The sequence below is a fragment of the Medicago sativa genome, chromosome 7 (genome assembly GCF_051527215.1).
Source record: "Medicago sativa cultivar Bolivia chromosome 7, Bolivia_mono, whole genome shotgun sequence".
NCBI classification, from domain to species: domain Eukaryota; kingdom Viridiplantae; phylum Streptophyta; class Magnoliopsida; order Fabales; family Fabaceae; genus Medicago; species Medicago sativa.
The window spans coordinates 32,092,534-32,113,485 of NC_140755.1; the positions used below are offsets into that span (position 1 = coordinate 32,092,534).

Sequence of the window (20,952 nt, forward strand, 5' to 3'; positions counted from 1 at the left end):
GGGGTGATTATTTGGATGCATATATAAGATTCCTTCGAAAAGGCATATTGCATATAGTCAATGAGTGCCTACCTCAAAAGATATTGATCGTACAATGGGAACTCCAACAAGAAGGTATGACATGAATATATGTTACTCTTTCTTTCTCACTTGAAAAAAAAAAACAAAAAATAGAAGTAGCAAAGAAATTTGCATGTAAGTAATATAACAAATTTATGTTTTGTCCTGCAGTGGAAATATTAAAAAACCTAATGAAGCAATGAAGTTCATAATAGCAGCCATTGTTGGAGTTGTTTTTGGCTTCTTTGTAGGAGTATCATTTCCAACAATATCATTGACTAAGGTTTGTAATCTTGCACCATATATACATATCATTATGGCATTTCATTTAATTACTCTAACAGTGTGAATTATGTTTTCATGCAATATATATTATTTGTCAGATGAATCTCCCATCAAGCCTATTCCCGTCCATTGATCTCACATATGTTGAGGATAAGTACTCCAAAATTCAAACCAATTCTATTTGGGATGCTTTGGCTTCCTTTAGAGGTGATAGAAACTTGTACAATGAGCTTCCCAAAGTCGATGAGAAGACAAAGGTATGGTTCTATACTCTTTTTTTTTTTTTTTCTTTTCATCATAACTTTATTTGATGAGAGGGGTAACCTTGGCGCAACTGGTAAAGTTGTTGTCATGTGACTGTAAGGTCACGGGTTCAAGTCCTGGAAACAGCCTCTTGTGTAAAAACAGGGTAAGGCTGCGTACAATACACCAAATTGTGGGACCCCTTCCCGGACCCTGCGTATGCGGAGCTTCAGTGCACCGGTTTGCCCTTTTTTTTAACTTTATTTGATGAAAATATTCAACATATCTTGGTAGAAAAATAATTTCTAGCGCACTTGGTCGATAATTTTTATCATTGATCGAAATTCATGCGCACATCCCGCTTTTTTGAAAATGTATCCCAAAACATAATAAATAAGAAGGTTGGAACGGGGCCTAGACAAATAAGAAGGTTTGTAAAGCGTACATGTTGATTTGGGTATGCCACGGTTTGGAGTATTTGGAGGGCGAGAAATGATCGCATTTTTAACAATTTAATTTTTGGGGCGACGGATATAGCGGAGGCGATTAAGGTTTTGTCGTGGACGTGGATGTTGAGTCGTTTGAAGGTGCCGGCAAGTTTGTTTTATGAATGGTGTTGGTTCCCAAGAGAGTGTCTCATGAGTTAATGGGGCTGTTTCGGTATTGCGGAGGTTGAGGCTGGGGTATGTGGTGTTTGCTGTATGCAGTTCTGGTGTACTGTTTTGCTGCTGGACGGTTTCTGGTTTTTGTTGACAGCAGTTTTTTTCTGTTTTGCTGGGGTTTTTTCGGTCTGCTGTTGTGGTTTTGGGGTTTATGGTCTATCAGTGCCTCTTGTAATTGCTATTGCTGATCGCGAGTTTTAGTTGTGTTACATACACGCGCTCCTTGTGAATAAATTTTGCTAATTCTAAAAAAAAAAAAAAAAAAAAAACATAAGAAATAAGACCTACATGAATTAATGGGATACATGTGTTTTCAAACGGATCGGTATTAAAGAGAATATTAGAAAGCGATGTCACATTAGTGTATTACTAGTAGCATAGTTTTCAGTTGTGATTCTTGTTACACTGCAAATCTTTATATTGTGGCAAAATGCAGTCAAAATTGTGTTTTAATGTCATTGTGGAACATCAAAACCTTTTATATTGACTGCAATTGTGGAATTCAATTTAAAATCACAACTAATAGTATTACTGCATTGTATATCATTTCAAACATTAGAATGTTGCATTTATAAATAAATAGGTACATTTTATTATGATGTAGATTTGGGTACTTACAAACCCTCGAGGAGCTGAAAGGCTACCTCCTAGAATTGTTGAATCACAATCAGATTTATATCTTCGTCGGTTATGGGGTCAACCACATCAGGTATGCAAATTCACATTACCTTAATGAAAAATCTGCATTTTAATTTAAAATAAAACTATTATTTGTCACAAACAAACATAGTTAAATGTATAATTTCTTACTACGTTGTATCAAAATATTGAACGATTACTCAGAAAGTGAATTAAATTAGCTTTTGTGTAGGAGAATGAATAATAAGTTATAAAGAATAAGAGCTCTTATACATGAACCACCTTAGGTGGCATACACCCTTTTACACCCACACACATTTGTGACATGTGGCAAAAACATTGAAAGAAGAGATGAAAAGGGTGATGATGTGATGTGAAATTACTAAAATACCCCTATCACATGAGATGTACATGAGAGGTGTATAAAAAAAAGGTGTCTACCTATCTTTTTCCAAAGAATAAAAATGGAATTTAAGAAAGGCGGACGCTAACCACAACATGAACACTCACAATGGTAATATTTGAGAAAATGAAGTGGATTGAATGTAACTATATACGTAAGTTTTATGTTAGTGTTGGACACTTGACACAATTTCAACCCGGAGTGTCAAGGCCACATAGATAACAAATAATTTTGTAGTGCACAAACATTGAGGGAAAAAAAAAGTGTGACTCAACATTGTTTAAAGCTCGTTGGACACTACTAAATGTTGAGTATGGACGTCATTTTCATGGGATTCAAACTATGGTTCGCCAAAACTGCATATATGTGAACTTCAATTCATTATCGTACTAGAGAAACTACATGGTGATTCATTTGTTAAAACTTGGTAGTTTCTCTAGAACCATAATGAATTGAAGTTCACATGCATGTAGTTCCTAACTCAAAATAGACAAAAAAATTGTTACAAAACAAGTTAGACTCATGATATTAAGCTGCATAAGCTAGAATAAATTATGAGTTCTTTGCATACCGAATAATCTTTTTTCTTAGATTATGGACAAATTATGAGTTACAATTGCATATTCTCTAATTTGACTCTTTTCTTGATTGAGGTGGCACTTATAGGACCTAACTATCAGACCAATGTATCTTGTTACTTTTACCGTTGGTTATGACCAGAGAGACAACATTGATGCTGCAGTAAGAAAGGTTTCATTTCTCTTTCAACCCTGCATTAATTAATTTTGTTGATCTTTCTAATTTGTTATTATGAGCATGTGCTAATCTTTTTAATTTATTTTTCTCATTGTATAACTCTTGGTCGTAACATTATTATAGTTCTCAGAAAACTTCACCATTGCGTTATTCCACTATGATGGCCGGGTTAGTGAGTGGGATAAGTTTGAGTGGTCAAAGAAAGCAATTCATATCAGTGCTAGAAAGCAAAGTAAATGGTTGGTAACATATTTTATGTACATAATTCTTTCAATTTATTTTATAAATTAGTGAATCACCCATTCATTTCAACCAATTATTGAATAATTTATTTTCCCATCCATCTGAAGGTGAGAAAAACACAAGAAGGGGGGTTGAATTGTGTTTGATTTTTCTTCATTTTTCCTAAAGTGAAGCACACTGGTCAGAAGCTAAGTGAGACAGCTTCTGAAGTGATATTCAGAATCTAAATGCAGCAGATAAAAACAGATAGAGAGAAGAAGAAATACACAAAACAATTATACTGGTTCCTTCCACAATCCGGAAGTAGTCCAGTCCCCCTTGCACTTCGAAGGAGAGTTCACTAAAATGTAATATCTGATTACAATTGCTCAAGCAGACAGCAAGAGACTTCCTTTGCTCAAGCACACTTTGCAAGAACACAATCAAGAGACTTCCTATGCTCAAGAACACAATCAAGAGACTTTTATGCTCAAGCACAACTGCAAGAGACTTATATGTTCAAGCACAACTGCAAGAGACTTCTAAACAAACAACATTACACAAAAAGTTGTTTGAGTTTGAACACTTGATATACAATCAGAGGTGCTCACAATACAAATCAGATAAGACTCTAAGACTTAAGAATTTCTAAGATATGAACTTTGAGAAACAGAAATTCTAAGTGAATGCAGAACAATTTCAGCAGAGTTTTGGCACTTGTAAATTGTTGTTGAGTCTTGTGTTCAGCATTACCAATCTCTGAGTCTTCACTCCTTTATATAGAGGTGTGAAAGAGACGTTGTGAAATTGTCAGCACATCAAAAGAGTCGTTGTTGAAGCTTTGATCAATCACCAATGATCTTTTGCCTGATTTGGTTGTTGTCCTATGAATAACCAATTTGAAATCCATTCCTATTGTGAAGGAACATCTTTGCAGGCGTAGCTGTATTCTGGAGCTGTTTTCTTGTCTTGTAGCGTGGACACTGCAGAGTAGTGGGGATAGTGGTTGTACATTTCGTACAGTTTGTACTTTTTCAACTCTCTTTGAAGATAAGCATCCAATGCCATCAAATCTTCACAAAAATGACTGTTGCGTTGCATTCTCAGTCTTCTGCATTCCTTTCGATTCCAATAGACAACTTTTGAAATGTTAATTCTTGAATCTTCAGCTTCTGGTGATTATCAGCTTCTGATAAAGTCGCTTCTGAGTAACTTACTTCTGATGAACTTCAGCTTCTGATGATGTCATCATATTCAGGAGCACTTTGTCTTCAGGAGCACTTTTTGTATTCAGGAGCACTTATCTTCAGACGCTTTAAAGCTTCCTTTTCTTGATTCCTTAGCTCTCTTTTGTTCTTCAGAACCTTTATATGATGTAAATTTTTAACTATGGTCCTATACACTTGAACAAATATTAGCTAGTCCAATTGACAATTTTTAATACCTTGTTATCATCAAAACTCTAAAGGTTTCTTATTAAACACATTTTGTTCCAACAATCTCCCCCTTTTTGATGATGACAAACAATAGTATTTAAAATTTGATCAATTGTTGTTAATCTAATTAACAAGTTGACTTTGGGGTTCTGAGGTTTGTAAGCTCAGAATCTGAGGTTTGTAAGCTCTGACTCCCCCTGAGTCTGATAGTCTTGAAGGGGAGGTTTGTAAGCTCCCCCTAAGTCCTATCCAGGTTAATTAAATTCTTTTATCGCACAATAATATTTCAATAATGAAAAGAAGTAGATTATAGATAAGAAGAATGGTTCAATTAATTTTATTTGAAATTTGATACTCCTTCTTACGTTCAGAGCTTATACCTTTCAGGTAAGAATGATAGAAGTTTTTCAAAATAATTTTCAAATATCATTAATGGGGCTCAGAGCCTTTAAATACTATCACATATACTCCCCCTTTTGTCATTAGCAAAAAGAAAGTAAACAAAAAGAAGAGATGAGAAAAACATAAAGTAAAGGTTCAGAGGACTATAACCACATAATCATAACATATTAACCATCTTAAAAATATAAAATCAAAGTAAATCAGAGCATATCTTAAGAAAAGTATATAAACAAGAGATGACAATCAATATTAATCATAAGCAAAAAGAGTTCAAAGCTAAGATAAAGTTCAGAAGCATAAAAGATAGCAGCAAAAACACTAAAGAAACTAAACAACATGGTGTGCATCTAAGGGTTGGGTTTTTGTTGTTGTTGAATCAATGCCATCATGCGAGCCATCTCCTCAGATTGCTTCTTCATGAGCTCATCTTGTTTCTTAACCGTTTCCTCAAGAGCTAACTGCCTCTGAAGGAGAGAATCTTCTCTAGCCTGTTGTTTTACTATTTTCTGCTTTAGCATCTTGTACACCTTTGCTTCTCTTGATACATACTCTAATTCTGGATAGACGGGTTCATTTGCTAGCAACAGAATTGGACCTCTAGCTTGCTCAGCTAAATGCATATGCCGCAAATATCTTCTTACTGCATCAGCTTGGATCCTCAGACATTTCTTGCTCACATCATCTATCAGTTCAGAAGCTTTGCTCTTCAAGGATATCCAACGGTCCTCATAGACAACAGTCAATGTTGGAACTCTTCTTAGTTGCACTAGAGATTGCATTTCTGAGCTGATCTTGAGTAACTCAGATTCAATGTAGTCAGATTCCAGGATGTCTAAAGGTTGTTGTTCAAGAATCTGAATGTCAGATGAAGTTGATGGTTGATCAGAAACACTAAGAGTTTGAATCTGATTTGGAGGTGGGGTTGAGTTTGTTCAGAAACTGGAATGGTCAATTGTCGGGAAGGTTGAATGAAGGTTGTTTGCACAGGAACGGTTTGTTCAGATAAGATTTGGCTAGAGCTAGTTGAAGGGGCCATTTGTGGTTCAGGTGGTTGTTGTTGGGGGCTTTCTGAAATAACTTCTTCATTAGCAACTGCCTCATAAGCTATTTCAGAGGTTCTTTCTGAGTTTGTACTAACCTCACCAGGTACAACCATGTTGAGGGGTTGGATAATTTGAGGTTGGAGAGGGTGATTGAGGGGTAATCTTTCACAGATTTGGTTTCTTCTCTCAGACATTTCACTGATTTTCTCATAAATGAGAGGAGCCATAGGTTCAAAATTAATTGTCTGAGAGGGCTTTTTGTAGATCTTGGTTGTTGTTGATTGGATTTTTGTAAGTTTTGGGTAATGTTGTCCTATAGGTATATCATCAGAATCAGTAGATGATGATGATGATGATGATGATAAGGATAAGGATAGGGAGGATGAATCTGATGCTACATTGAATACTGCTTCTGGCTCAGCAACAAAAACCTTCTTAACATCTTCAGAACTGCTTACAACTATCAACAAGTTCTCTACTTCTGATGTCACTTGAATAGCTTCTGCAGCAACAGCATCAGCTTCTTTTCTGACAAAGTTAGATGCAGGAACCTCAATCTGCTTTGACAGCTCTAAGGCCTTCTGAAGAGCTTCAGCAGCAGCATCTTCAGCCTTCTTCTTGTTCATCTCCCTTATAACTAGATCAATTAAGGCTTCAACGTCTTCTACTTCCTCAATCACATAGGGAGATTCCTTGATCTTTCTCATTGCAGGTTTCCTTTTCTTCTTAGGTATTTGAGGTTGATTAGGAGCAATCACATCTGAAGAAGCAGCAGCTTTGCCACTCCTTGTCTTCCTATTCAGGATCACATCAGTGTCCAGGTCCTGAACTTCTTCCTCAATTAATGGTAAACCAGAACCACCAATCTTCAGTTTCTCAGGGGCTACCTTCCCTTTCTTAGCCTTATTGGAAGGTTGCTCAGCTTCCAAATATTCTTCTTTGGTGGTTGCCTTTCTCTTAGACTTCCTACCCTTAGCAATTGGCAGGGCACCACCATACATCTCTTCAGGTACATCCTCTAGCCTGATGACCTTATTATATGTCTCATAATAATCCTTGATGAAGTTCATCTGAACATCAATAGGATACTTCTTGCAGATGGGTGGAAAATCCTTCATGAGATCAGATGCAGCTCTGGATTCACTCAAATCAGTCTTGAGCTTGGTGACAGTACTGATCAGCTTCATATGCTTGAGGGTATGAACATTGATGAACTTCCCAGTCTTAGTATCAAGAAACTCATCTAAGACAGCTTCAACACTACTGATTAAGTCCAGAATCCCTCCTTGATGAAGGATTTCTGATATGAGCCTCCCATAAGGAACCCAGACTCTCTTCTTTAGTTGACTCTCATTCAGCTCCTTAACCATATACTTGAAGAAGTATTTAGCCACATTCATTTTATGATGCTCAATAAAGTGATGTAAAAAGACTTTCTGTCCCAATGAAGATTGATCACCACCACCACCTTTTGGGAGCAGTTTCTCATTTTGTATCTTCAGTAACACCTTCTTCTCAATGCCTAAATCAGCATACACTCTTGGAATTTCGGAGTTGAATATGGATAGATGCTATTTGCCATTCAGCAATGAAAACTGGAATTCCCAGGACGCTTGATCTTATCTCTATTCCAATGTATGGTTCCAAACCCATTTCTGCTCTCGTCTTCCGAGCCAGAGAGGGATCAATCAAAACCTTCTGCTTCTCTTCAGCTTTTGAAGCATCTTTATCATACACCGATGCTCTAACCCAGAAATGCTTAACCAATGCTTTGTATGTTGGTCCATTCAACATTTTGAAGTATGGCATGAGTCCTTGTGCTTCATAGTAGCCTTTGATGTCGCACCCATGGAAAGCTAAAGATTCAAAATCCACAGGATTCTCTATTTGAACCTTTAACTGCCATTCTTCTAATTCCATGGTTCTTCCTCTGATTTTGTAGGCAGGGGTCTCTTGTGAAGTAGATTCAGGAGCACCTTGATGTTGCATGCTGGAAGTTGATGCTGAAATTACTTGCTTAGAACTGGATGATGCCATTGATGATGAAGATGAAGTTTTAGCGTTCTAAGGTTTGAGAACTGGAATTGCGCTTACTTCGCAATGAGAAGGTTGAAAGAAGAAAGTGTTTGTTGTGAAGTGAGTAGTGTGTGAATTGACGAAGTGTTTTGAGTAAAAACGTTTGCAATTCAATGGGGACAAACAAACATAACATTAATGACATTTGGGGGGCGCGTGATTGTACTTTCAAAGCATAAACGCATCATTGCCCTTTTAAGTTATACATCAATACAGATAAGTCACGTCAGAAGTTCTTAGAGTAACTACCAAGTTAGTGGGCCAGTGCTACCAAAAAGTAACTTCCAGCATTTCCACTAACTCTACTATTCAGAAGCACAAAATCCAGCTTCTGGACTTCAGATGCTGACGTCATCATCAGAAGCACATTTTTTCAGAACCTCAATAAAGAGCTTCTGATGGACCACAACTTCTGAACAAACTTAAGAACCTAAAATCCTATTCAGGAGCAAGCAAGCTTTTAATCAGACACAAAGTGCATGTTCAAATTTTTGTTTATAAAATCAAATCTTTCAACAGTTAAAGGCTTAGTAAATATATCAGCCCATTGATTCTCAGTATCAATGAATTGTATATCTAAAATTCCTTTTTGAACATAATCTCTCATAAAATGGTGTTTGAGTTCAATATGCTTAGCTCTTGAATGCAAAATTGGATTTTTAGACAAATAAATAACAGCAGTATTATCACAATAAATGGGAATATTGTTAGCAATAATCTGATAGTCTTTCAACTGATGTTTCATCCAAAGTAGTTGTGTACAACAACTTGCAGCTGAAATGTATTCTGCTTCTGTTGTAGACATAGCAATAGTTGTTTGTCTTTTGCTAGCCCAGGATATAAGATTATCACCCAGAAATTGACAATTACCACTGGTTGACTTTCTTTCAATCCTATAACCAGCATAGTCAGCATCACAGAATCCAATTAGCTTATAATCTAAGGATTTCCTATAAAGGAGTCCAAGATTAGTTGTTCCTTTCAGATACCTGAAGATTCTCTTGACAGCAGTCAAATGAGATTCTCTAGGATCTGATTGGAATCTTGCACACAAGCATACACTGAATAAAATATCTAGCCTAGATGCAGTGAGGTATAACAGGGAACCAATCATACCTCTGTACAGCTTCTGATCTACTTTTGCTCCTTCTTCTTCTTTGCTTAAGGTGCATGTAGGATGCATCGGAGTGTTCATCACTTTACAATCTTCAAGCTTGAACTTCTTCAGAAGCACCTTTGTATACTTTGTTTGATGAACATACACTCCATCTTTGCATTGATTAATTTGAATGCCAAGGAAGAACTTCAGCTCTCCCATCATGCTCATTTCAAATTCATCCTGCATTAACTTAGAAAATTTCTTGCAAAGAGATACATTAGTAGAACCAAATATTATATCATCAACATATATTTGCACAACAAGAATATCTTTCCCAAGGGTCCTTCTAAATAGTGTTGTGTCAACCTGACCTCTTTTAAAATCATTTTTGATTAAGAAATTACTTAGTCTATCATATCAAGCTCTTGGAGCTTATTTCAAGCCATAAAGTGATTTATTCAGTTTATAAACATGATCAGGATGCTTAAGATCCTCAAAACCAGGAGGTTGTTTGGCATAAACTTCTTCTTCTATGACACCATTAAGAAATGCACTCTTGACATCCATTTGATATAATATTATGCCATGATTAACTGCATAGGAAAGAAGTAACCTGATTGCTTCCAATCTTGCAACTGGAGCAAATGTTTCAGTATAATCAATGCCTTCTTGTTGACTATACCCTTGTGCAACAAGTCTTGCTTTATTTCTTCTTACTTCTCCTTGCTCATTCAACTTGTTTCTGAATACCCATTTTGTTCAAATAATGTTCTTATGCTGAGGTTTGGGTACCAGATCCCACACATCATTTCTTTGAAATTGATTCAACTCTTCTTGCATAGCTAAGATCCATCCATCATCTGAAAGTGCTTCATCAACTGTTGTAGGTTCAATCATTGATATCAGTCCAATCATTGAATCTTCTTGTCTGAAGTATGATCTTGTTCTTCTAGGACTATCTTTGTTTCCAATGATTAGATCCTCAGGATGTGAAGACTTGTGCTTGAATGTGTTTCTGGGAGGATCTGCTTGAGTTGAGCCATCTTGTGCTTCATCAAAAGCAGCTTCATCTTGAGCTTCTGATGTGGGTTCAGCTTCAGGACTATCTTCAGATTCCGCAATCTGATCAGGTTCTGGAGTATCTTCAGGAACCTGTATCTCTGCAAAACTTTCATCTTGCTTTGAAGTTTTATCTTCAAGCTCTTTGTCATCAAATTTAACGTGCATAGGTTCTTCAACACAGAGTGTCTCTGAATTATACACTCTGTATGCCTTTGACCTTTTAGAGTAACCTAAGAAGATTCCTCTTTGGGCCTTGGCATCAAATTTCTTTAGGTAGAGCTTGTTATTCAGAATGTAACATGTACATCCAAATTGATGAAAGTAAGAAATATTGGGTTTTCTTCCTTTAAAGAGTTCATATGCTATTTTCTCCAAGATAGGTCTGATATAGATCCTATTCTGGACATAACATGTTGTATTCACTGCTTCTGCCCAAAAATGTTTTGCTAAATAGTTTTCATGGATCATGGTTATGGCCATTTCTTGTAAAGTTCAATTCTTTATTTCTACAACCCCATTTTGTTGTGGAGTTCTAGGAGAAGAGAATTCATGGAAAATTCCATGTTTTTCACAAAAAGCTTCAAATGGCTTATTTTCAAATTCTCCACCATGATCACTTCTGATTTTCAAAATCTTTGATTCTTTTTCAGATTGAATTTATGTGCAGAAGTTATTGAATACATCATATGCATGATCTTTACTTCTCAGGAATTTCACCCAAGTCCATCTGCTATAATCATCAACAATGACTAATCCATATTTACTTCCATATAAGGATGCAGTACTGACTGGTCCAAATAAATCAATATGGAGTAGTTCTAAGGGTCTGAAGGTTGAAACAATGTCTTTAGATTTAAAAGATGATTTCACAATCTTTCATTTCCGGCATGCACCACAAAGTGCATCTGAATGATAATATATATCAGGAAGGCCTTTGATAAGTTGTAACTTACTAAGCTTAGAGATTAATCTCTAGTTAGCATGTCCCAACCTTCTGTGCTACATCCATTTCTTATCATTCATTGACAAAAGGCAAATGACCTTCTGGTCAACCAGTTCAGTAAAATTGATTTTATAGACATTTTTCACTCTCTTTCCCTTGAACACAATGGATTTGTCTTCCTTGTTGATTACAGTACAGTTGGCTTCTTAAAATAACACATCATAACCATTGTCACAAAATTGGCAAATGCTCAAAAGGTTATGTTCAATACAATCTACCAACCATACATTATTAATTGAGGTAGAGGATTTACCAATAGTTCCTGTACCAATGATCTTGCCAGACTGGTTTCCTCCAAACTTCACATTTCTTCCTTCTTTCATTGTTAGGTTGAGGAACATGGACTTCTCTCCTGTCATGTGTCTTGAGCAACCGCTGTCTAGGTACCATGATTTTTGCTTTGGCATTGCTTTTAGACATATCTGCATTTTTCACAAATTTAGATTTAGGTACCCATTGTGCTATGGGTCCTGGAAGGTTAGTACTTGAAGTTCTACTCTTCAGTTTTTGTTCCTTATGATGTGATTTAGGTTGCTTCTGATTAACCATCACCTTAGGTTTAACACCTTTTGGTTTTGGTATTTCAGAAGTAGAGACTGTTTTGTTCTTCTGAATACCAGACTTTAGGATCTTAGATTCTGGTTTCAACAGACTCTGAGGGACAAATTCTGATCTCTTCAGAATCCTGATCTTTGAGGTCTTGGATTCAGAGTTAGTCACAACCTTATACTTAAGGTTCTCTGGCTTTGATGCAATCTTAGCCTTAGAGCCAGAAGCTTTAGATTCTGACAGAACCACAGTTTCACCTTTTACACCTTAAGGTACAAAAACTGTTTTCAATCCTTCCTTGATGCATTCACAACAGGATTTAAGATTGGTTTCATTAGTTTTCACTTCTAAAAAACTAATTTCTCTGCCATTGTTCTTGTAAATGCTATAAATCATAGAAGCAACTCTGCTTCTGTCAATGTCAGACATGATAAAATCTTCAAGAGCAATCTCGTGGTTGCTTAAAGGTTTTCCATTACACTTTTCTTGTAGCTTCTGACATAATAACCTGAGCTTATCTTCATAAGTTTTACAAATGAAGTCAAAGCCTCTAAGTCCTTCTTCAGAAGCCTTCAGATCCAATAGAGTTGATTCTTGATGTTTCATTAAATCAACATATTTTTCTTTTAAATCCTTCAACTCATTGGTTCTTACTTCAAAATGTGTAAGGAGTTCTTTAAGAGACTTAATCAATTCTTCTTTGGGAATTTTAGAATATACCTCATTTTCTTCTTCTGAGTCTGAATCTGATCCAGCTTCTGAAGTTGCTGTAGCTACTAACCCAACAACTATCTTTGCATCCTCATCAGCTTCCTCTTTATCAGATCCAGATTCACTTTCCAAATCATCCCAGGTGGCCATTAAACTTTGTTTAATCTGCTTTTTGAATCTGCTTGGTTTGAAAGTCGACTTCTTTGACTTGTCCTTTGACTTCTCTTTCTGAAGATCAGGGCAATCAGCAATGAAATGTCCATGCTTCTTACAGTTTAAGCAACCCTTTTAATCTTCTCTCTTTGAGCTTCTGGAGTTACTCCTTCTGGTTAGAAACTTTCTATTCTTCTTCGCCAGATACTGTAGTCTGTTGGAGAGCATAGCCATCTCAGCAGCATCTTCTTCAGAGTCTGAACCAGATGGCTCTTCTTCTTCAGATTCAACTACTTTGAGAGCTTTTGATGACATGCCTTTGGATGGAAGAGCTATTGATTTACTCTTCTTAGTAGACTCATGTTCATTAAGACTTAACTCATGAAAGATCTTCAACACTTAAAGTGTTTAAATCTTTAGCTTCCTCAATGGCAGTCACCTTAGGTCTCCATCTAGCAGGCAAACTTCTGAGTATCTTGCTCACATGATCAAAAGCAACACAACTCTTCTTCAGTATTTGAAGTCCAGAGACCAGGTTTTGATACCTTGAGTACATCTCCTCAATAGTTTCATCATCCTTCATCTTGAAAAACTCATACTGATGAACCAGCATAAGAGCCTTTGCTTCTCTGACTTTCTTGCTGCCTTCATAATTAGCACAAAGAGAAGCAAACATTGCTTTAGCAGTTGACTTGTCACTCATCTTCATATATTCTGCTTTAGGAATAGCGGTGACAAGTGCTCCTCTGATAATATGATACTTCTTGTAAATCTTCTTCTGAGTAGGAGTATGTTTCCTCCTATCAACAGCAGCTCCTTCTTCATCAAGAACCAAGTCACCAACACCTTCTTTAAGTAGTACCATAGTTCTTCATCTAAACTCATGACATAGCTTTAGAAGTTGGTTTTCCACCAAGAAAATTCTTCAGCGTCTCCATTGAACTTAGGAATCTATCCTACGCTGGATTTCTTGTTGTCACCATAATCATATGCAACAGTAGTATGATCAGGTCCAGATCCAGAGACAAAAGTACCACTAGACATGTTTTTCTCAGATCTTTTTATGTTACACTGTTAAGTGTTAAGACAACAGGCCAAGGCTCTAGATACCAATTAAAGGTGAGAAAAACACAAGAAGGGGGGTTGAATTGTGTTTGATTTTTCTTCGTTTCTCCTAACTGAAGCACATTAGTCAGAAGCTAAGTGAGACAGCTTCTGATGTGATATTCAGAGTCTAAATGCAGCAGATAAAAACAGAGAGAGAAGAAGAAAGACACAAAGCAATTATAATGTTTCCTTCCACAATCCGGAAGTAGTCCAGTCCCTCTTGCACTTCCAAGGAGAGTTCACTAAAATGTAATATCTAATTACAATTGCTCAAGCACACATCAAGAGACTTCCTTTGCTCAAGCACACTTTGCAGAGTCTTTCTATGCTCAAGAACATAATCAAGAGACTTCTATGCTCAAGCACAACTGCAAGAGACTTCTATGCTCAAGCACAACTGCAAGAGACTTCTAAACAAACAAAATTACATAGAAAGATGTTTGAGTTTGAACACTTGATATACAATCAGAGGTGCTCACAATACAAATCAGATAAGACTCTAAGACTTAAGAATTTCTAAGATATGAACTTTGAGAAACAAAAATTCTAAGTGAATGCAAAAAAAATTCAGCAGAGTTTTGGCACTTGTAAAATGTTGTTGAGTCTTGTGTTCAGCATTACCAATCTCCGAGTCTTCACTCCTTTATATAGAGGTGTGAAAGAAACGTTGTGAAATTGCCAGCACATCAAAAGAGTCGTTGTTGAAGCTTTGATCAATCACCTATGATCTTTTGCCTGCTTTGGTTGTTGTCCTATGAAGAACCAATTTGAAATCCATTCCTATTGTGAAGGAACATCTATGCAGGTGTAGCTATATTCTGGAGCTGTTTTCTTGTCTTGTAGCGGGGACACTGCAGAGTAGTGGGGATAGTGGTTGTACACTTCGTACAGTTTGTACTTTGTCAACTCTCTTTGAAGATAAGCATCCAATGTCATCAAATCTTCACAAAAATGATCGTTGTGTTGCATTCCCAGTCTTCTGCATTCCTTTTGATTCCAATAGACAACTTTTGAAATGTTAATTCTTGAATCTTCAGCTTCTGGTGATTATCAGCTTCTGATAAAGTCGCTTCTGATGACGTCATCATCTTCAGGAGCACTTTGTCTTCAGGAGCACTTTTTGTCTTCAGGAGCAATTCTCTTCAGACGCTTTAAAGCTTCCTTTTCTTGATTCCTTAGCTCTCTTTTGTTCTTCAGAACCTTTATATGATGTAAATTTTTAACTATGGTCCTGTACACTTGAACAAATATTAGCTAGTCCAATTGACAATTTTTAATACCTTGTTATCATTAAAACTCTAAAGGTTTCTTGTTAAACACATTTTGTTCCAACACCATCATCTTCCAAACAGTTCTTGCGCGCCTTTTTTTTTTATTTTAGAATTCGAACATGTTACACATTCGAATTCTAAAATCCGAAAAAATGAAGACACCAAAGAAATGCGCGGAAGAAATTCACTAATTTTGCCTCAAGTTTGTTCTTCTTTTACTTATTTTTTTTGCTTGCTTGGACTCGAATTTTTTGGGCTTTTAATCATATAATAATCAATTCATGTAATTTGAACACTTTTAGGACCAATTTAAGATTTACAATTATATTGTAAAAAAAAAAATTTGAAATTCTTAGTTTTTAGACAATACTTTAAATTCTTAGCCTTAGAGCTAGAAGCTTCAGGTTCTGATTGAGCACCAGTTTCCAACTTAGCACCTTCAGGTACAAAAAAGGTTTTCAGTCCTTCCTTGATGGATTCACAACATGCTTTGACACTGATTTCATTAGGTTTCCCTCCTGAAAATCCAATCCCTTTGCCATTGTTTCTGTAAATGCTATAGATCATTGAAGCAACTTTGCTTCTGTCAATACCAGATATAATGAAATCTTCAAGATCTATCTCATGCCTGCTTAAAGACTTTCCATTACACTTTTCTTGTAGCTTCTGGTAAAGATACTTTAGCTTTTCTTCATTAGTTTTACAAATGAAGTCAAAGCCTCTAAGTCCTTCTTCAGAAGCTTTCAAATCCAATAGAGTTTATTCTTGTTGTTTCATTAAATCAACATATTTTTCTTTTAAATCTTTCAACTCATTGGTTCTCAGTTCAAAGTGTGTAAGGAGTTCTTTAAGTGACTCAACAAGTTCTTCTCTGGAAATTTTAGAATATACATCATTTTCATCTTCAGAGTCTGAGTTGGGATCTGCTTCTGAAGTCTCAGTAGCTACTAACCCCATAGCTACCTTAGCATCTTCTTCAGCTTCTTCCTTTTCAGACCCATATTCACTATCCAAATCTTCCCAGGTTGCCATTAAACTCTTCTTAATCTGCTTCCTGAATTTCCTTGTGTTGAAACTTGATTTCTTTGACTTGTCCTTTGATTTCTCCTTCTGAAGATCAGGGCATTCAACAATGAAATGTCCAGGCTTCTTACAGTTGAAGCAACCCTTCTGATCTTCTTTCTTGGAGCTCTTGTAACCACCTCTCTTGCTTAGAAACTTCCTGTTCTTTCTTGCTAGATACTCAAGCTTGTTGGAAAGCATAGCCATCTTCTCTGTTGGATCTTCATCAGAGTCTCCATCAGGTGACTCATCTTCAGATTCAATAACTTTAAGAGCTTTTGATGACTACCCTTTAGATGGTAGAGCAATAGATTTACTCTTCTTTGCAGGTTCATGTTCATTAAGAATAATCTCATGAACTTTAAGAGAGCTGACAAGATCTTCAACACTTAGAGTGTTTAAATCTTTAGCTTCCTCAATAGCAGTAACCTTTGGTCTATATCTAACAGACAAGCTTCTTAGTATCTTGCTGACATGATCAGAAGCAACATAACTCTTCTTCAGTATTTGTAGTCCAGAGACTAAGGTTTGAAACCTTGAGTACATCTCCTCAATAGTTTCATCATCCTTCATCTTGAACAACTCATACTGATGTACAACCATAAGAGCTTTTGCTTCCTTGACTTTCTTGCTGCCTTCATAGTTAGAACAGAGAGAAGCAAACATTGCTTTAGCAGTGGATTTGTCACTCATCTTCATATACTCTGCTTTATGTATAGCATTGACAAGCGCTCCTCAGATAATATGATGCTTCTTGTAAAGTTTCTTCAAAGCAGGAGGATGTTTCTTTCTATTAACAGCAGCTCCTTCTTCATCAAGGACCTGGTCACCAACACCATCTTCAAGTATGTCCCATAGTTCTTCATCTAAACCCATGACATAGTTGTAGAAGTTGGTTTTTCACCAAGAAAATTCTTCAATATTTCCATTGAACTTAGGAATCTTTCCAAAGTTGGATTTCTTGCTCTCATAATCATATGGAACAACATTGTTGTTGTTGCTAGATCCAGAACTGGAAGATTCACCAGACATGTTTTTCTCAGATCTTTTTCTACTACACTGTTAAGTGTTAAGACAACAGACCAAGGCTCTAGATACCAATTGAAGGTGAGAAAAACACAAGAAGGGGGGTTGAATTGTGTTAGATTTTTCTTCGTTCCTCCTAAGCTGAAAACACTGATCAAAAGCAAAGTGAGAACTACTTCTGAAGTGAAAATCAGAACTAAGATGCAGCGGATAAAACAGAGAGAGAAGAAGAAAGACACAAAGCAATTATACAGGTTCCTTCCATAAACCGGAAGTAGTCCTGTCCCCCTTGCACTTCCAAGGAGAGTTCACTAAAATGTAATATCTGATTACAACTGCTCACTGCTACAACTAGCAAGAGACTTCAAATTGCTCAAGCACACAAGCAAGAGACTTCCTATGCTCCTGAACACAATCAAGAGACTTCTATTGCTCAAGCACAACTGTAAGAGACTTCTAATCAAACAAAATTACACAGAAAAATGTTTGAGGATGAACACTTGATATACAATCAGAGGTGCTCACAATACAAATCAGATACTGAGTCTTAAGACTCTAGAATTTCTAAGATATGAACTTGAAAACAGAAATTCTAAGTGAACTTTGAATGCAGAACAATTTCAGCAGAGTTTTGGCACTTGTAAATTGTTGTTGAGTCTGATACCAATCTCTAAGTCTTCACTCCTTTAGATAGAGGTGTGAAAGAGACGTTGTGAAATTGCCAGCACATCAAAAAAAGTCGTTTGAAGCTTTGATTAATCACCAATGATCTTTTGCCTGATATGGTTGTTGTCCTATGAATGATCAATTTCAAATTCATTCCCATTGTGAAGGAACATTGTTGCAGGCAGAGTTGTTTTCTTGTCTTGTAGCAGAGACAATGCAGAGTAGTGGAGGTAGTGGTTGTACACTTCGTACAATTGTACTTTGTCAACGCTTTTTGAAGATAAGCATCCAATTCCTTCAAATCCTTTCAAAATGATCGTTGCTTTGTATTCCCAGTCTTCTGCATGGCTTTCGAATCCATTGAACAACTTTTGAATATTTAATTCTTCCATCTGATGAATTTCAGCTTCTGGTGTTTTTTAGCTTCTGATGAGGTTGCTTATGATGAACTTGCTTCTGATGAACTTCAGCTTCTGATGACGTCATCAGGAGCACCTTTGTCTTCAGGAGCACTTTTGTCTTCAGGAGCGCTTTCTCTTCAGATGCTTTAAGCTTCAATCTTGTTGATTTCTAGGCTCTTTTTTGTTCTTCAGAACCTATATGTGATGTCAAATTTTGTCTATGGTCTTGTACACTTGAACAAATATTAGCTAGTCAAATTGACAATTTTTAATACCTTGTTATCATCAAAACTCTCAAAGGTTAATTGTTTAAACACATTTTGTTCCAACATAATTGAGTTGAATATGACATAAGTTAGTTAGATTAGGTTCGATTTAACATGCTGCAAGTTTTAAAAATATATACAATATACAATATATGCAATAAGAGCAGTTAGGTGCTTCTTCTTTCTTTTTTAGATGGAATTGTCAAAGGCGCCTCTTTTAAGTTTATTATTATTTTAACCACATATTTCCTACTGTTGTTGTCATCTATATGGTGGATGTATCCACGCCACTATTAGAAAAGATTTGGTGGCAAAGTTCAGGTCAATGGTTGAGGAAGGGGTACATATCAACTTCACAACGCAATCATCGGTTTTAATGAAGGTCCATATAAGATAACTTCGCACAAATACAAGCTTGGAACAATGCACAACTCAAGTTTTACCAAAAAAAGACTTGCCTAATCTTCCTATCAATGTTTTTGAGTTCATGTCATTCAGTGAAATTCTCTCTTCAAATGTCGAGGACACATCTGCTGGTAAGACTTCGATTATGAATGTGTGTTGTACATTAGTTATCACTCTCTACACTACTTGAGAAAATTCTTACAATTTTTTTTACTTTTCTATACATAATATCATATGTTATTGGTCATGTAATTGAAAGGGGTGATGTAAGGGAAACTGAAAAGGAAGGTAGGAAGAGCAAAGTGATTGATCTCACTTTGCAAGATCTGGAGTAAGCTTTATCTTTTTATTTGTGTCTCATTCATGTAACATAATTTTGATAAACATTGTGTGGATGCATTGATTTACCTAATATTTGATTACAGAAACAACTGTATGCATTGCTCTATTTGGGGTGAACATGCTGACAAATTGTGAGCTTTTATGCTGACCACGACAACTCTTCGCCTGCTGTATTGATATTGCAGTTTTGCAAGACACACAAATATTTGGGTATTTCATATTTTTTAGTTTATACTTTCTATTAATATCCACCCATGAAATAGCAAATAATGCTCACTTGCTGTTCAATTTGTTAAAACTAGGTGCAATGGGAATTGCTAATGCATTTTTTGGGACTAAGCTGATACTTAATGGCGATTTACGTGATGTTGTTGCTTACATGGCAGGGTAAGCATTTACTTTTTGTATAAAGTAGAAACTAAAAATTTATGACCTTAAACACTTAGAACAGGTGTAAATTCTATTGTGTAAATTCTTATAGAAAGTAGTGTGTAAATTTAGAACAGGTGTAAATTTAGAACAGATGTAAATAATAAATAGTGGTAAGATCTACTTAGTAGTAGAATTCACTCACTACTTTTTACTATATCTCTCATTAAATGATATTTTTTATTTATTTTAAGTAAATCAATTAGAGAGACATTCATTCTTTCAATATGGTTTGTTTAATATATATATATATATATATATATATATATATATATATATATATATATATAAGATGGAGCTTGACATTCTTTAATTGTCGTGATTTTTATGCTTTGTGCTACTTGAGTTTCATTCTTTTAATGGCATTGGTATACTTTTATCAGCATGAAAAATGCATCGCTCCAATTGACCCAAAGTGTTAGCCAGATTTCCACAAACAGCTCTGCATCTCTGTCAGATGACTTGCTCAACACCAAGAGAATGACAATCGAAAGTATATATGATTGAGTCAACTCATGTAGTTGTCTATTTTAGAAATTTTTAAATATTGTTTTGGATTCATCATTGATATTTATGTTCAAAATTTATATGCAAAAGACGGTGAATTTTTTACAGGTGTGTCAAGGTACGGTACTTGCCAGTATATGTGAGATCAAAACTGGGGTTGAGTGGTACTTTCGATCATGTACCCATTGTGCTTCATTGGTCACTGTTGACAATGGAACGCTTCGTTGTCGCAAGTGCACAACTTGCAAAGCGTTGTGTCTAGGTATCTAAATCTTATCCAAATATAATTTCATTTTTTAGTTTAAACGAAGGCAGTTTCCATTGTATGTCTCATTTGCAATGACTATTAACAAGAGTCAGGGTTAGTCTTTGAAAAATATTGGTGTCTATCTACCGTCTCCTATTTTTTCACATGGACAATTGTACGTCGCAATATTGAGGGTTACTTCACGGGATGGTTTAAAGATATTGATCAATGATGAGGACGGCCAAGATACTGATGTGATATCAAATGTGGTCTATAGAGAAGTTTTCCGTAATGTGTAGCACTTTGTTTTGTAGTATTGTTGTTATTGCATATCGGTACTATTTTTATGTCGACAGACGTTGGATTTTCTTTTCTTCAATAAACTACGCCATTAAATTTATATGTATGTTACCGTAACA

At 35.9% G+C, this 20,952-nt stretch overlaps 3 protein-coding genes and 1 long non-coding RNA gene across 5 annotated transcripts; 2 read left to right on the forward strand and 2 right to left on the reverse strand.

Annotated features, from left to right (window-relative positions):
• Positions 1 to 218: 218 nt before the first annotated feature.
• LOC146905659 (uncharacterized) lies at positions 219 to 3,355 on the forward strand. The gene is made up of 5 exons (XM_085726138.1): positions 219 to 343; positions 444 to 602; positions 1,855 to 1,959; positions 2,959 to 3,042; positions 3,172 to 3,355. The coding sequence occupies exons 1-5, from the start codon at positions 260 to 262 to the stop codon at positions 3,337 to 3,339; spliced, it is 600 nt and encodes a 199-aa protein (XP_085582264.1). The 5' UTR covers positions 219 to 259; the 3' UTR covers positions 3,340 to 3,355.
• Positions 3,356 to 5,455: 2,100 nt separating this feature from the next.
• On the reverse strand, positions 5,456 to 7,551 carry LOC146905660 (uncharacterized). The gene is made up of 2 exons (XM_085728600.1): positions 6,049 to 7,551; positions 5,456 to 5,962 (listed from the first exon to the last, which is right to left on the reverse strand). Exons 1-2 carry the CDS (start codon positions 7,549 to 7,551, stop codon positions 5,456 to 5,458), a joined length of 2,010 nt encoding a protein of 669 aa, XP_085584726.1.
• Positions 7,552 to 7,678: 127 nt separating this feature from the next.
• Positions 7,679 to 8,188, reverse strand: LOC146905661 (uncharacterized). The gene has a single exon (XM_085728602.1). The coding sequence runs from the start codon at positions 8,186 to 8,188 to the stop codon at positions 7,679 to 7,681; it is 510 nt and encodes a 169-aa protein (XP_085584728.1).
• A 10,394-nt stretch (positions 8,189 to 18,582) lies between these two features.
• Positions 18,583 to 20,663, forward strand: LOC146905662 (uncharacterized). 2 transcript variants are annotated; one of them, XR_015019817.1, is made up of 4 exons: positions 18,583 to 19,139; positions 19,434 to 19,560; positions 19,653 to 19,737; positions 20,163 to 20,663. It is a non-coding gene; the product is annotated as an uncharacterized LOC146905662 (long non-coding RNA). The 2 variants fall into 2 exon arrangements; XR_015019818.1 differs by lacking the exon at positions 18,583 to 19,139 and adding an exon at positions 19,243 to 19,339.
• The last annotated feature ends 289 nt before the right edge of the window (positions 20,664 to 20,952 follow it).

Excerpts from the sequence above, each read along its gene's own strand:
- LOC146905661 (XM_085728602.1), bottom strand. The coding sequence starts at position 8,188 with ATGGCATCATCCAGTTCTAAGCAAGTAATTTCAGCATCAACTTCCAGC.
- LOC146905659 (XM_085726138.1), top strand. The coding sequence starts at position 260 with ATGAAGTTCATAATAGCAGCCATTGTTGGAGTTGTTTTTGGCTTCTTT. Across the intron at positions 344-443 it reads CAACAATATCATTGACTAAG|ATGAATCTCCCATCAAGCCT; the intron begins GTTTGTAATCTT and ends ATTATTTGTCAG. Across the intron at positions 603-1,854 it reads AAGTCGATGAGAAGACAAAG|ATTTGGGTACTTACAAACCC; the intron begins GTATGGTTCTAT and ends ATTATGATGTAG.
- LOC146905660 (XM_085728600.1), bottom strand. The coding sequence starts at position 7,551 with ATGAATGTGGCTAAATACTTCTTCAAGTATATGGTTAAGGAGCTGAAT. Across the intron at positions 5,963-6,048 it reads CCCGACAATTGACCATTCCA|ATTCTTGAACAACAACCTTT; the intron begins GTTTCTGAACAA and ends TCTGACATTCAG.